Source organism: Scheffersomyces coipomensis (genome assembly GCF_036884675.1).
Source record: "Scheffersomyces coipomensis strain NRRL Y-17651 chromosome Unknown DFJ63scaffold_2, whole genome shotgun sequence".
Taxonomy (NCBI): domain Eukaryota; kingdom Fungi; phylum Ascomycota; class Pichiomycetes; order Serinales; family Debaryomycetaceae; genus Scheffersomyces; species Scheffersomyces coipomensis.
Genome location: NW_027042893.1, coordinates 966,259 through 982,285, shown reverse-complemented (window position 1 = coordinate 982,285; position 16,027 = coordinate 966,259). Strand labels below are relative to the sequence as shown.

The 16,027-nt window shown below is 31.5% G+C and overlaps 7 protein-coding genes across 7 annotated transcripts; 2 read left to right on the top strand and 5 right to left on the bottom strand. All coding sequences in view use genetic code 12, as the record gives it.

Annotated features, from left to right (window-relative positions):
* Positions 1 to 492: 492 nt before the first annotated feature.
* DFJ63DRAFT_311593 (uncharacterized protein) lies at positions 493 to 912 on the bottom strand (the record flags this gene model as incomplete). Its single annotated transcript, XM_064905796.1, has 1 exon — positions 493 to 912. The coding sequence occupies one exon, from the start codon at positions 910 to 912 to the stop codon at positions 493 to 495; it is 420 nt and encodes a 139-aa protein (XP_064763600.1).
* Positions 913 to 2,139: 1,227 nt separating this feature from the next.
* FOX2 (bifunctional hydroxyacyl-CoA dehydrogenase/enoyl-CoA hydratase) lies at positions 2,140 to 4,833 on the top strand (the record flags this gene model as incomplete). The annotated part of the gene is made up of 1 exon (XM_064904792.1): positions 2,140 to 4,833. One exon carries the CDS (start codon positions 2,140 to 2,142, stop codon positions 4,831 to 4,833), a length of 2,694 nt encoding a protein of 897 aa, XP_064763599.1.
* Positions 4,834 to 5,046: 213 nt separating this feature from the next.
* MIH1 (putative tyrosine protein phosphatase) lies at positions 5,047 to 7,443 on the bottom strand (the record flags this gene model as incomplete). Its single annotated transcript, XM_064907926.1, has 1 exon — positions 5,047 to 7,443. The coding sequence occupies one exon, from the start codon at positions 7,441 to 7,443 to the stop codon at positions 5,047 to 5,049; it is 2,397 nt and encodes a 798-aa protein (XP_064763598.1).
* Positions 7,444 to 10,588: 3,145 nt separating this feature from the next.
* DFJ63DRAFT_317642 (uncharacterized protein) lies at positions 10,589 to 11,301 on the bottom strand. The gene has a single exon (XM_064906845.1). It carries the CDS (start codon positions 11,282 to 11,284, stop codon positions 10,760 to 10,762), a length of 525 nt encoding a protein of 174 aa, XP_064763597.1. The 5' UTR covers positions 11,285 to 11,301; the 3' UTR covers positions 10,589 to 10,759.
* A 62-nt stretch (positions 11,302 to 11,363) lies between these two features.
* Positions 11,364 to 13,280, bottom strand: DFJ63DRAFT_67896 (serine/threonine protein kinase). The gene has a single exon (XM_064909059.1). The coding sequence runs from the start codon at positions 13,074 to 13,076 to the stop codon at positions 11,391 to 11,393; it is 1,686 nt and encodes a 561-aa protein (XP_064763596.1). The 5' UTR covers positions 13,077 to 13,280; the 3' UTR covers positions 11,364 to 11,390.
* HOS2 (histone deacetylase) lies at positions 13,280 to 15,029 on the bottom strand. The gene has a single exon (XM_064909056.1). It carries the CDS (start codon positions 14,846 to 14,848, stop codon positions 13,484 to 13,486), a length of 1,365 nt encoding a protein of 454 aa, XP_064763595.1. The 5' UTR covers positions 14,849 to 15,029; the 3' UTR covers positions 13,280 to 13,483.
* On the top strand, positions 15,030 to 16,027 carry SCL1 (proteasome core particle subunit alpha 1). The gene has a single exon (XM_064909060.1). It carries the CDS (start codon positions 15,211 to 15,213, stop codon positions 15,952 to 15,954), a length of 744 nt encoding a protein of 247 aa, XP_064763594.1. The 5' UTR covers positions 15,030 to 15,210; the 3' UTR covers positions 15,955 to 16,027.

Sequence of the window (16,027 nt, the reverse complement as noted above, 5' to 3'; positions counted from 1 at the left end):
AAAATTACAAACCATTAACTTAATTTAATTTTGACATATTTTGAATTATAGATCTGGACCATGAAATGAAAGGAGAATGAATAGGGGGGATATAATTAGAATGACTAAACAGATAAGAGACGAGAAGAAAAGTCATAAGGTTAAAATAATAATAATAATAAATTTTGCTTGCTTTCTTCGAACTTCTTAAGCTCTTATGACATTTTTAATTTTGGTGGCTGTGTCATGTGATCCTTTCCATGTGATCACATGAATTAAATTAAACTATAAGAATGGCAGGCGTTACAACGTATTGGTAAATTTATTGAATTGACTTAACCATATTAATTTAATTTAACTACAGACAGCTTTGTTAATCTAGGTGAGTGAATTAATAAACACCCTTCTACGAAAATTGCAAACCCCAATGCCATGTAATTGGGATGGAAGCATTCAATTTCAAAAGTAATAGATATTCTTTTATTAGAGAGATCATGACATTAGTCTGACAAATTATGTATGTCTATGAATCCTATTATAGTTTTCAATTATAAGCTGTCCCTGTTCATCGAGATCCGATTGTTGTCTTAACTTCATTTTTCTACTATATTCACAATAGTCTATAGTTGGATTAAATGTCCTATTATTCCCATCACTATCTAACCCTGACATATCACTTATTATTTTATCCAAATCATTCCCCACTACTGTCACCATCGGAATATCAGTATCCATGTCATATATGGTGAGTGCTTTAACCACCTCACCGGTATTTGTGGTGATTACTCGATGGTGAATATTATTTGACTCTTTATATAATCGGGATCGTAACATTACGTAACATATTTTGTTGGCATCTGTGGTGTTAATTATAGTGGCAGATACTACTACCACTTGGATTAATAAACATATTACTATAGATTTAACAATCATGATATAAATTATTTAGACATTGACAATTATATCGATATTGACTTTGAATAGTTGTTAAATTGATATTACCGTATTTGATTAGATTCACTTACTTACTTTACTTATTTAATGAATCGTTTAATTGATTCTTATTATAACTTAGTTGTAGTTTCACTACTGGGAAAATGCCCCTTATCTTATATGGGGATCACCATTAGAATGAAAGATATGAGCGTGTGGATACTAAAGATTTTAAATCACTGATATCATTACACTCCTTGAAATTCCTAATTAGTCGGTCATGTGATCACTTTTTCTTCTATTATTAAACCTCGGATTAGAATTGTTATAAGTATCAAAGGTCCCTCGGGTTTTATATTTGGTCCTGTGACTTCGGATCACATGACTTAGTATGATAAATTGAAACTTGATCATTCATAAGGATAATATGGATTATATTAACCATTCATTTAAATGACCATATACAATTTAATGAAAACTAAGAGACCCTTTATAGAACTTATGTAATTTTTAATCTAGATGTTAGGATATTCTAATATCCATAACTCCACTATAATGATGGATAAATATATATCAGATCAGATTAAATATCCGTTACTTATTGTACAAACTAGGTATACAAGGAAATTGAAAGAACCACAGTTAGCATGGATATGGATATCAATGGTGTAACTACTGATGGATTTATAAACCATTATAATATGAAGTGGGACTTGGATAATAATATAATTTACATCAATTCCATCAAAGTGTGGAAATAGTTAAAATATATTTACTATTAACTTAACCTCCTCGGTTAACTCAAGGATAAAAAATCCGGGGAAATCATCCATAGTAATAGAAAAATCACAGTGCGGTCGTGTACTTTTGGTCAATTGATTTTTGATTTTTCATATGTCCCCGCAATGATTCTTTTCAAATTGATATATAAAACTTTAACTATCCTCCCCTTTCCATTTCATTTTGGTTAATTATCCCTTTTTCTATTCTCTTTAACTGGTATAATTCAAGATCGAATCAGTATCATCATTTGTCAAAATCATTCCAACCAGAACCTGTCTCAATTGTTGATCAACTGAAACATTCAATCTGATTCTGAAAATACTTCATACATACACCCTACCAAATCAATCAATCAATTTATCCATCCATCCATCCATCCCTACTTCCGATCTCTCCTCCCATTATTCCTATTTTCATTTAACGATCTGAACGAAATAATCTATCATGTCTCAATTATCTTTTAAGGATAAAGTTGTCATCATCACCGGTGCCGGTGGTGGTTTAGGTAAATACTACTCTCTTGAATTTGCCAAAAGAGGTGCCAAAGTTGTTGTTAACGATTTAGGTGGTTCTTTATCAGGTCAAGGTGGTGATGCTAAAGCTGCCGATGTTGTCGTCAATGAAATTAAAGCCGCTGGTGGTATTGCCGTTGCCGATTACAATAACGTTCTTGATGGAGCTAAAATTGTTGAAACTGCCGTTAAAAATTTCGGTACTGTTCATATTGTTATCAATAATGCTGGTATTCTTAGAGATGCTTCATTTAAAAAAATGACTGAAAAGGAATTCCAATTGGTTTTAGATGTTCATCTTAATGGTGCTTATCAAGTTACTAAAGCTGCTTGGCCATACTTTAGAAAACAACAATATGGTAGAATTATAAATACTTCATCTCCTGCTGGTTTATATGGTAATTTCGGTCAAGCTAATTATTCCGCTGCTAAATCTGGTTTAATTGGGTTTGCTGAAACTTTAGCTAAAGAAGGTGATAAATATAATATTAAAGCCAATACTATTGCTCCATTAGCAAGATCAAGAATGACTGAATCAATCTTACCTCCTCCAATTTTAGAAAAATTAGGTCCTGAAAAAGTTGCTCCATTAGTTTTATATTTATCTCATGAAGATAATGAATTATCAGGTCAAATCTTTGAAGTTGCTGCTGGTTTCTTTGCTCAAATTAGATGGGAAAGATCAGGTGGTATTTTATTTAAACCAGATGCCAGTTTTACTGCTGAAGTTGTGGCTAAAAGATTTGATGAAATTTTAAATTTTGATGATTCTAAAAAACCAGAATTATTAAAAAATCAACATCCATTCATGCTTAATAACTATAATGAATTAGTTGCCAATGCTAGAACTTTACCTCCAAACAATGCTGCTGGTGCTCCAACTGTTTCTTTAAAGAATCGTGTCGTTTTAATCACTGGGGCCGGTGCTGGTTTAGGTAAAGAATATGCTAAATGGTTTGCCAAATATGGTGCCAAGGTTGTGGTTAATGATTTCAAAGATGCTTCTCAAACCGTTAATGAAATCAAAGCTGCTGGTGGTGAAGCTCATCCTGATCATCATGATGTTGCTAAAGAAGCTGAAGCTATTATTGAAAATGTTATTGCTAAATATGGTACCATTGATATCTTGGTTAATAATGCTGGTATCTTGAGAGATAAATCTTTTGCCAATATGTCTGATTCTGATTGGTTCTCAGTTCAAAATGTTCATTTATTAGGTACTTATAACTTGACCAGATTAGCATGGCCTCATTTTGTTAAACAAGGTAGAGGTAGAGTTGTTAATATTACTTCTACTTCAGGTATTTATGGTAATTTCGGTCAAGCCAATTATTCATCCGCTAAAGCTGCTCTTTTAGGGTTTACTAAAACTTTAGCTATTGAAGGTAAAAAGAATGATATTAAAGTTAATGTTGTTGCTCCTCATGCTGAAACTGCCATGACTTTAACCATTATGCGTGAAGAAGATAAGAATTTATTCCTTCCAGATCAAGTTGCTCCATTATTAGTTTACTTATCTTCTGATGAAGTTCCAGTTACTGGTGAAACTTTCGAAGCTGGTGGTGGTTGGATTGGTAACACTAGATGGCAAAGAGCTAAAGGTGCTGTTTCTAAGAGTGATTCTACTACTGTTGAATTTGTTAGAGACAATATTGCTGCCATTACTGATTTCTCATCCGGTACTCAAAACCCAGCTTCAACTACTGAATCATCCATGGCTATCTTAGATGCTGTTGATCCAGAAGAAGAAGAAGAAGATGTAGAAGAAGTTGAAGATGAAGATGATGATGAAGAAGAACCTCTCTTTGTTTATGGTGATAGAGAAGTTATTCTTTACAACATTGGTCTTGGTGCTACTTCTAAAGAATTGAAATATGTTTATGAAAATGATCAAGATTTCCAAGTTATTCCAACTTTTGGTCATTTAGTTACTTTCAATTCAATTAAATCTCAACTTTCATTTTCCAAATTATTAAGAAATTTCAATCCAATTTTATTATTACATGGTGAACATTATATTAAATTAGAAAAATTCCCAGTTCCAACCGCTGCCAAGGTTAAAACTGTTTTCACCCCACTTCAAGTTACTCAAAAGGGTACTAACACCATTGTGGTTCATGGATCCAAATCTGTTGATGCTGATACTGGTGAACCATTATTCACTAATGAAGGTACTTTCTTTATCAGAAAATGTGAAGGTGATACTAAAGTTTATCATGAAAGAAGAACTTTTGCTACTTTACCATTCAATGCTCCAAACGCTGTTCCAGATTTCATCACTGAAGTTAAAATCTCTGAAGATAAAGCTTCCTTATATAGATTATCCGGTGATAGAAATCCATTACATATTGATCCAACTTTTGCTGCTGTGGCTAATTACGATAAACCAATCTTACACGGTATGTGTACTTATGGTTTATCCGCCAAGGCTTTATTAGATAAATTTGGTCCATTCAATGAAATTAAAGCTAGATTCACTGGTGTTGTATTCCCAGGTGAAACTATTAGAGTGTTGGCTTGGAAACAAGGTGATACTGTTATTTTCCAAACTCATGTTGTTGAAAGAGGTACTATTGCTATTAATAATGCTGCTATTAAATTAATTAGTGATAAAGCTAATCTTTAAGTAGTTTAGTGAATTATGAAGAAAAAAAATTATTTTATTTTTATATTTTATTTATTAGTTTTTCCTTTTTAGTTTTTATATTTTTTAAATCATATATCATATTTTTAAATGACTTCAATATATAAAGATTTTATTATAAAATGTTTTACTACAGTAGATTGTAAATTAATTAAGGGAGATAAAATGTTTTATTTATTGTTTATTAAAGATTAATTAATTAATAGTATTAAAGGGATTCTTTTGAATCAATGCTGACATTTTGGCTTTTTCAAATGTACTAGTGGTAATAATAGAATTACCAGGAGTTGTATCTTTAGTATTATTAGTAGAATTATAAAAAGTATCATCTTCTTCGTCATCATCAACTTCATCTTCCTCTTCTTCTTCATCAACTTCATCAACTTCATCAATATCAATAAAATTATATAATCCTCCGCCAGCAGATGAAAGAAATGAACCAGAAGTTCTTCTTGAATGATTTATATATCTTGAATTAATAGAACCAATTTTACCAGAAATTGGAACTGTGAAATCAACTGGTGTTTCATTAATAGGATCAATGATTGATGATGTAGGACCATGAGTTGAAATAGTAGAATCAAAAATAGAAATAGGTGTAGTGGTTGATAATGGTGAACTAATAATTGGTGATGACATTAAAAATGGATTATTGGTGAATTTATTAGTAACCGTAGTAGTAATAGTTGATGGAACATTCCCTGTTACTGCAGAACCTGGTGCATTAGCAATTATAGTATTATTACTAATGGTGGGAGTTAATGTATTACTATTGGCACTAGATGATCTATTATGATGAAGTCTAATTGGTGGTTTGGTTATAGGAAACTTATAACTGGAATTAGAAGTCATAGCAGTACTTTGATTATTAGTTCCACAAACACTGGTTGATCTATTTGGTAATGAAGGAACAGGACCAGATGGTTTCTTAGTTAATGGTTTTAATATATTATGATTTCCACTTCTAATAGGAACTTTTGCATCAAAAAATTCAGGAAATTCAATCATTGGAGATGAATCAGTCAATGATTCACAAGATGAAAATAATCCATTATTATCAGAATTAATAGATGATGATGATGAGTAAATGGATGTAGTAGATGAATATTTTCTATCATCATTCATTGACTTATGGAATGAAGTAGATGGAGGTAAAAATGGTGATGAATCAATATCTTGATTACTAGCATTATTAACATTATTAGTATTAAGTGGCATTAAAGTTGGAGATGATGAATTTGAATTAAAGATTGATTGATCATATGAGAATGTTGAAGCTCTAGTTAATCTTATACTACTCATAGAAGCAGATGATAAAGTTTTTAAAACTTTTGAATTTGATCTTTGTCTCTTTAAAATCTTTTCACTAGTATTGGTGGAATAAGATTGTGATCTATTATGAGCAGCAGTTGGAAATGGTAAACTTGAAGTAGATGCATTATTATGATGAGGATTAAAGAAATTATCATATTGATTAAATGATTTAGCTCTGGTTAATTTATTATCTAACCTAGCTTTATTCATATGATTTTCACAATTCTTTTCATGATTAACATCTTTCATTTCAACATAAGCTTGAGGGAAACAAAGATCACGATAACTTTTAAAGAAATTCTTATAACCCCCTTCCAAGATAACAATATCAGGATATGATAAATATGGATAAACATCACGATTTAATCGACGATCACATTTTCTTAAATGCGTAGCAATAGTAGGACCTCTGAACACACTAAATTCACAATGAAAAACATAAAGAGTTTTTAAATTGGTATCTGGTTTAACATTATGAATGAATTCCATTTCAATTTGTTCTTTGGTAGAGATATTAATAGCGCCATTAATATGACCACCTTCGAATTCATAATCAAATCTACAGTCAACAACTATACATTTATCAAATGCATTTTTATGTTCACCCTTTAAGATTTTATGTAATTCAACTTCATCAATTCTTGGAAGTAAATCATTCTCTACGGTGAAAGTCCTAATATTGGTGTTCTTTAAATATGAGTTATCATCCATAGGTACAAAACTTTCAATTTCTTTGGTAGTTTGACATAATGAATGAATTCTTCTGATCGATCTTGCTTCTTTAGAGATTTGGGTTGGTGATCCAGGTACTTCTATATCTTCTTCGGTTGTATCTTCACCATCATCATCGATATCAACATCAGCTTCGTCTTCATCAGTTAAATCTATACCTAACCCTCTTGCTGGAGTTGATGTTGATTGAAAGAACATATGAGAAGACTTTGACACTGCCGACATGGATTGAGTTAATGATGTTGATATCTTTTTCCTCATGGTGGGTAGTACGATGTTTGAAAGGTTTTTGAATGGTTGTCTATTAAATAAGGGAGATGCATTGTCCTTATTGGATTTGGTGGTGGTGGTGGTGGTGGTAAGATTGTTGATGGACTTGGACGAAGTTGGAGATTCTAATGAGGGAGGTATCTCGAAATACGAGCTTGGCGGGCGTTCACGTTTAACTCTTGTGGGCATTGGTGACGATCTATTGAATTGTCTTGAAGATGGGTTTGGAGGTGCATAATGATTTTCTTTCATGCTATTATGTACATCTTCTATCATAGTGAATTGGAAAAATGTAGGGAATAAATATTATAAATGAAGGAGTCTATTAAAATGAATGAAATTAGAGTTAATGAATGAATTTATGAATGTATGAGTTGAAATAATGACCTGATAAATGAATGAATGAATATGTAACGAATGTATGTAGTTAATGGTTGTTGAAGAAATGAATCGAATAAGTGGATGACTGATGTGAGGATGTTGGCTATGCAAATACGAGTATATATATTAAATAATTAAGTTGAATGGAAGTTAATGAATGTGGATATGAAGTTGGCGTTAATTTGTTTCAGATTGATGTAACCTTCAAACACATATAAAACAAGGGATGAAAGAGTGAATTGATGTAAGTAATTTAAAAAGAAACAAGTGTCAAACGACTATGTGGAGATGATGATGGAAGTGGAAGTGGAAGAATATGATGAATGGATCGGATACACGTTAGAAATGACAAATCCGACTCAATCTTAGTATTATTGTTATAAATCCCCCCTTCCTTGCAACAATATAAAATGGTGATATTTTATTTTGTTTATAAGTCTTCCAAATTTGGTGATAGCAATTTCTCCCTAAAAATTTATTGTTTTGTGGTAATTTAATTTTTTTTAGTGAGGAAAAAAAATTTGATTTAGTGAGGTGAGTGAGTGAGTAGCTAGCAACTGAGTTAATGAGGGTAAGCAAAGGCTAAGCTAAAATATTTTAGTTACAACTGGATTTGTGTTGCGGATATGTGGAAAGCATATATTTAAAGTATGGAATGAATGATTAGATGTTCTATTATTCTTTAGTATTACTTTGACCAAAAGGTAATGTGTTGTAGTGATAGTGAGGTGTGTCTAAAGTACACAGATTAAAAACGAATGTAGGTAAGAGGTCGGATTGATTGATTAAGAAAATTTTTATAACCAGTAGTTTACAAGAGCAGATCAAATTATATTTATATATATATATATATATATTTGTAATTCAATATGATACCATAAGATTCTAACCATTAAAAAATCCAAGAATGTAGGGTACGGCATGAAAGTGAAGTTTAAAAATGTCAAATTTCATCAGCAAAGTTCATCTTCATCGCTAGAATTTTAATGATCTACAAAATCAAAAAATTTTAAATGGAATGTATGGGGGGTACAGGCATAATTTCAAGTTAACACTCTATTATTATTATGATGATGATATTGTTTCCTGGTACTGGGCACAATAGAATCACCGGAAATCAGGTTTAAGTATCTGTAGCAAGAATAGTAAAGGTTGTTAAAGTTATTAGTTACAGTATTGTTATAATAAATAATAGTTTATAATAAGATTCTTAATAATGATAAACCTGTGCTATCAGCTTGTTACAGCAAAAATAATCCGGATTACTGCCAAGGGTTGCAAAGCACGATAATTTACTATCCCATAGCTTATTTTGGTTTTATCCGCCGTGAACCTCAGGTAACTTAAGTTAAATTATTTTTGCTGTGTTCATTACATGCCAGGCTATTGTTGAATCATTTAAGAATAATAAATAGTAAATAAACAAATAATAAATAAATAAATATGAGATCACAATAATAAATGATTATTTGTGTAAACAAATAAATCAAAATATCCCTAATTATTATGAAATTGAAATTGCACAATAATTCACTTTCTTTTCACATTTGCGTCCTTCAAATTTCAAACAAACTTTTTCTCATTCTGATTACTTGAAATTTATTTATTTCCCACTAAGTCAAGACTTCATGTATAATCAACTTAGGGCTCTATTTCTTGTTTGCGTGTAACATAACCGTTATAAATGTAAGGTGACACCTGCAAAGGCAATATCACGTAAATTACATGCTTCGTGCCAATATTATCTTATACACTGTTATGATTCCCCGTACCACTACATGACGAATGATTTTACATAGCCATAGATATTATTATTATTAGTAGTAGTCTAGAATGATGTGATTCCCTCCTTCACTTCGCAACCATTAATAAATGAATGGATTTTAGAACCAAATCGTAACCACTCACTTAAAAAGTCTCACCATGCAAATCATTTAATTTAAGTTTCCTTCTATCTATTATTCTATGATGCCATGTTCCCACCGCCCGATCCTTCCCTCTCCCCCAAAACGAAGGAAATAGACGCGCTCCTAATGAACTATAATGCTACCTTTTCCCCCATCTCATCTTCCACTCTATGTGTTGTTTATTTATTTGTTTATGTATTTGGTTTTGATTTTGTTTATTTGTTTATGTTTACGATTTCTTAAGTGGGTTTTGTAACTTGTTTTTTTTTTTCGCAGACGAGTTTGTTTGGCAAGTGTCCTAATTAGGAAATATGGAGCCTTTTCCACTATTTTGGCTTCAGGTGAAAACTTTTAACTTTTTCACCTTCTGTTTCTCTGAAGCTAATTCACGTCGTTGAAACTTAGAACTATATATGGATATGTTCATCCTCGTAATCGACAGCGGAGGTTTGAGATCTAAATTTCACATTGGAACTTGCCTCAACTCAACCCGTAGTTTATTTAATGCTCGATCTACAATTTCAAACCCAGTTTTTATCGTATTCAACTCTAAATCTTAAATCGTCTTTCTGTCTTTCTCCAGACAACTAGAGAAAACCTGTCTAATATGTATTACCAACTGCCTCATTCATTAACTCGTTATAAATGGGTTCCCATTGTGCGTAACCGCCTTCACCATGGATACCTATTTCCATTCCAGCCTGTTCCGCTGATCCCCACTGACTAATCCCATACCACCCCTGTATAATCAAGAATCAAACAATGATATCCCATTATTCTCTTTCTCGCTCGCTTAATCGTTCGTGTAGCTTCTACTCCTATTTGTTTATTTATGTTACGTTAACGATATCTTCCACTTACTTACGGAATCATCGCTAAGCAAATTTTTGTACGGATTTGTGTTTCAAGGCTCTGTTGCTATAGAAATGACTAAATTGCCTATCATTTTCGTCGCATTTTGAAGCCAATTTCTTGATAAATTTAAATCGTATTTGATTCACAACCTACGAAATGAATTGCATGATTAGATACCAGTTACAAAATCAAAACTAAATCAAATCAAATCAAATCAAATCAAATCAAATCTGTTCAGTTCCCATCGCTTTACTTACCCAAAAATTATTAATGTATTATTATTATCCTATGTGATATATATGTCTATATCGGTTTACGTATCACCTATGCAATTATCTATCTACATATTCATTCATCGTCTAATATTATTAACCAGTTAAATTAATTATTATTATTATTATTATTATTATTTCTTTTTTATGTTGTTCCCCTCCCCACTAATTGTTTAATTAATTAAGTCGATCCAAATAATCATTTAAACCCTCAAAATGATTGCTTTGTTGAGGTGTTTCCAACACAAACGTATCATCATTATTAGTATTTTCCTCTCCTGATGAATTATTATCGCTAGCTTTAAAGCTCTTGGTATGGCTCATTTGAGTTTTTTTTTGTGAATTATAATGATTTTTCATCGATACCTCGGTATACGAATCATCAGTCAAATATGCATTCAAATTTAATGATGATGATGAACTTGTAATTCGACTAAGACCATATCCAAATTGAGATGAATTCATTGAATTTTTTCTTGAGTTGGTTCCTCCTAAATTAGGTTCAAATGATGATGCAAGATTATTATTAACCCCTGTCAGAGATGAATTAATGTTCTGACTAATGTCCCCTATACTTGTCTTGGATATAGCACTAAGCGCACTATTTCTAGCTGATGAGGTCGAATTTGAATTATTATTATTGTTGTTATTGTTGTTATTAAATGCACTGGAGTTAAGACCAAATATTGGAGGTGGCTCCATTAAATCAATATATCTTTGTTTATTACTCAGATCACTACTTCTTTTTTCATGAGGCGAAGATAATGAACTAATAGTAGGTTTTGATTCTTCTTTAATGTCTTCTCTTTTATTTCTGGAGAAAAAATCGTTTGGATGGACTAAATATTGATTTTATAGATGAAGGTGATCCAGCACCTATGGTCATAAAATTATTATTAGTTGGTGTAATGGGAGAAACATCTGATTGATAATCACCTCTCTTGGGTGATTCATTATTAGTCTTGAATGACCATTTCCGTACTTTTGAATTGGAAGTTTGTGAACTTATGATTGAAGAATTTGATCTTGATTTACTTAGATCTAATGGTTTTGGTTTCAACTTTGGTTTTGAAATTGGAATTGGTTCTGGATTGGTTGTCTTTTCCTCAACTTTCAGAATATCTATTTTATCAAGTCGTTTGACAAAGCTTTCACTATCATTTAAGGATTTCAAGATATTATTAGTATCTACCGGTTGATCTTCATCATCGATATCACTTCCATAGGAGGTGGTTGAATCATCCAAGTATGAATCCAAAAGATCATCCACTGGCTCCAAATCTTTGAACTGTTCAATGGGAACATCTTTAACAATGGGAAATGCAGGTGCCAATGTTTTCTTTTCTGGAGTTTTACTTCCAAAGAATAGTTTCAACTTTTTAGACAACACCGAATCAGTACCATTACTTTCATTACTGGCTAATTGTTGTTTCTTTGAAGCATCCTTGAAAATTGCTTCATTAAATTTGAAAAATTTCTTTCTTTCAAGATCATTTAAATCAAAAGTAGTAAATGGATGTAATTTTATTTTTTCAATCGTGATTCTTGAATCAGGATCTTTTATTAACAACTTCTTAATTAAATCTTTTAAATGAGCTAATTCTTGAATATCATCTTCAGTTGTTCTTGAATTTTTAATAATCTTTGGAAATCTTAATTCGTCTTTAACGATGTTTTGAAACAACTCATATTCATTAGAACCAGAAAATGGTAAGTCATTAAACATTAAACAGTATAAGGTAATCCCTAATGACCAAATGTCTATCCTACCATCGATTTTGATTTTATTAGCATGATGATTAACATTAGTGATCATAGAATAACGATTACCCACAAATTGACAAAGTTCAGGAGCAAAGAATGCCGGAGTACCCATGGTTTTACCTAACTCTTTCTCATCATTAGCATTATTCTCAAGAATTAAACTTACTCCAAAATCAGATATCTTTATTGTGTTATCACTATTTATTAACAAATTTGAAGGTTTCAAATCTCGATGAATGATCTTTTTATAATCATGCAAGTATTCCAACCCATTGATAACATCTCGTAATATCTTATTGATAGTTAATGGATTTCGATTATTCATATGGTTTTGATACTTTTCATAATAATGACTATACCGTTTCCAATCAATCTCCCCAAATTTACAATATTCCAATATAAGTAAAATCTTATCATATTTCAAATCATCTATCACTTGATATAGTTTCACCACATTAGGATGATTACATTCTTTCATAATCTGGATCTCTCTCTTTATCTTTGTCGTTTGACTTAGATATGCTTTAGTAATTAATCGTGTCTTATCGATTCTATTTATAGTTTTGATGGCCACATAGTTATCATCACAAGTTTTCTTATTAATCACCTCTCCTTGTAAGACTTTACCAAACTGACCCTGGCCAATCTTCTTGATGATTCGAAACAGATCATTGATGATTTTTCGATCAGTTTCAGCCTCTAGTCGTATGGATAAGGCTGTGACATCCATTGCCTAGGATTCTATATAATGATATGATCTATGCTTTATCGATTGTTTCTACCAGTTGATTGAAACTTCAAATATGTCATGAACTTGAGCTTATGAATGATTGGGATTATGATCAATGCCGCTTATGTCGGCTGGCTTGGCTTCTGTATTAGTTATCTATTAGTAATTGATGATGGATATTCAGATATTACTCTGTTACAAAAAAAAATTATCAACTTTTTTTTTTTTATTTATTTAACGCGTTCCATAATGGCTTTTGTGCAACCGTCTATAATTACAATTACGATAAATTACTAAGGGTATGGTATGTACAAGTCAAATTGTATATTAAATAAGTTAAGGTCTAACTAAAGGATGTCATATAGTAGAAATTAACATTAAGATGTTTAACCCATATAGAGAATGTGTTATACCATAACTTCACCATCTCTTGCTTCATCTTTTAATTGTTTATTTGCCCGTTGTGATTCTGATTCTTCATTCAATTCTTTTATCATTTGCTCTTCATCTTCAGTTAACCCAGTGATATCAGGCGGTATTTCCTGCATTTGAACTGATGGAGCATGATTCAAGTACCGTATTTGTTCCAATATTTCTTGCTTAACACTTTCAAGATATTTCTTTGAATTCTTATTATCTATTCTACCATCTAATTGAGGATGTAAAGAATAATCCGGTCCAAACCAATCATAGGTAGGAAGGTAATTCGGTATTTTGGGATCTAAATTAACATCATTTAATACTGATGTTTCATAACACCATAATCTTGATACATTTCTTGGAGTATAACCACCACCTCCAACCACTAACATTGGAAGACCAAATGATTTTATAAAATTAACACATTCTCCATGGGCTCTTATATTTAGATTGAAACATCCCAATCTATCATACCCTAAGGAATCAGCCCCACATTGTTGAACTATACAAGTTGGTTGAAATTTGGTTATTAAAGGTTCCATTATCAGTTTAAATAACCGTATATAAGAATCATCATCTATACCATCTCTTAATGGTACATTTATAGCATAGTTTTTCCCTTTACCAAGACCAACTTCATCAACTGATCCTGTACCAGGGAAAAATTCCCCATTATATTTATGAAATGATACAGTCATTACTCTATCAGTTGTATAAAATGCTTCTTGAACTCCATCCCCATGATGTAAATCAATATCAATATACATCACTCTTGGATGTACACGTAATAGATTTATAATACTTAATACAATGTCGTTAACATAACAGAACCCACTTGGTTCGAATTTCTTTGCATGATGTAATCCTCCTGACCAATTGATGGCTATATCAGACATACCACTTATTAATTTTCTTGAGGCATCTAATGAAGCACCAGCATAGATAGTGGAATAATCATACATCCCATCAAATACAGGACAGTCATCTCCTATATTGAATTGAGCTAGCACTTGATCACTGATCTTTGTATGTGGCGTCACTGTTTGTAAAAAGTTGACATAATCTTCAGCATGGAATTCAAGTAATTCATCTTTAGTTGCTCTTCTAGGGATGAATAAATCCATCTTTTCATATAATTTATATGATATCACCAAATGATCAGTTAACATCAATCTGAATGGTTTCATAGGATGTAATGCCCCATAATGATATCGACTTGCTTCTGGATTATAATGATAAGAAACATTCGATCGATTATTCCCATTGCTGCTTTTATCATAGAAAAATGGAGTATTTTCTTCAGTTTTTCTGTCGGTTGTGAAAGTTTCTGGGTCATTCATCAGTATAGTCATTACTTTCACACTTTACCACTTCTCTTCACCTTTAACTATGATAGATTGTCTAATTATATATTGATATATGTTGTAAATAAAATTTTCATGTTCTAACCAGCTTTTGTTATAAACCTTTTACGAGAGACATTTTTAAAGATTCATGTCGCACAATTTTAACAATTTTATTTTGACGACATTTCCAATCAATTGTTTGAACTTCAGTTTGAAAAAAAGTTCGCCACTTTAATTTTATATATGGTAACTGTTAAGATCAAGACAATCATATAGTCAATTAAATCAATTGTATCCATTTAGGAACATAGAATCCATATAATCAACCACTTCCATTCAAATCAAATCATATATAATTCATAGACACCATGTCAGGATCAGCAGGATTTGATAGACATATTACTATCTTCTCTCCAGAAGGAAGATTATTTCAAGTTGAATATGCCTTTAAAGCCATCAATTCAGCCAATATCACTGCTTTAGGTGTAACAGGTAAGGATTCTGCTGTTTTAATTTCACAAAAGAAGATTCCTGATAAGTTATTAGATGCAAAGACTGTATCTTATTTATTTAAAATAACTCCATCTATTGGATTAGTGGCAACTGGTTCAATTGCGGATGCTAGAACTCAAGCTTTAAGAGCAAGAGCTGAAGCTACTGAATTCCGTTATAAATATGGTTATGAAATGCCAGTAGGGAGTTTAGCCAAAAGAATGGCCAATTTATCTCAATTATATACCCAAAGAGCTTATATGAGACCATTAGGAGTGGCATTAACTTTCTGTCAAGTTGATTTTGAAGATGAAAATAGAGGTCCACAAATCTTTAAGTGTGATCCTGCTGGGTATTATACTGGTTTCAAAGCAGTTGCCACCGGTCCAAAACAACAAGAAGCTACTACATATTTGGAAAAGAAATTCAAAAAAACTGATCATGTAAAGGGTGATTGGAAAGAAACAGTGGAATTTTCAATTTCAGCATTAAGTTCAGTATTAGGAACTGAATTCAGAAAAAATGATATAGAAATAGGTGTTGCTACTGAGGAAGGTTTCAGGATTTTAACTCCAGAAGAAATAGATGAAAGATTAGTATCAATCGCAGAACAAGATTAAATATGAATATTTTAGAAATGTATATTATTTTGATCTAACCTAATTTTATTTTAATGTATGAAAGTTTAAAGAC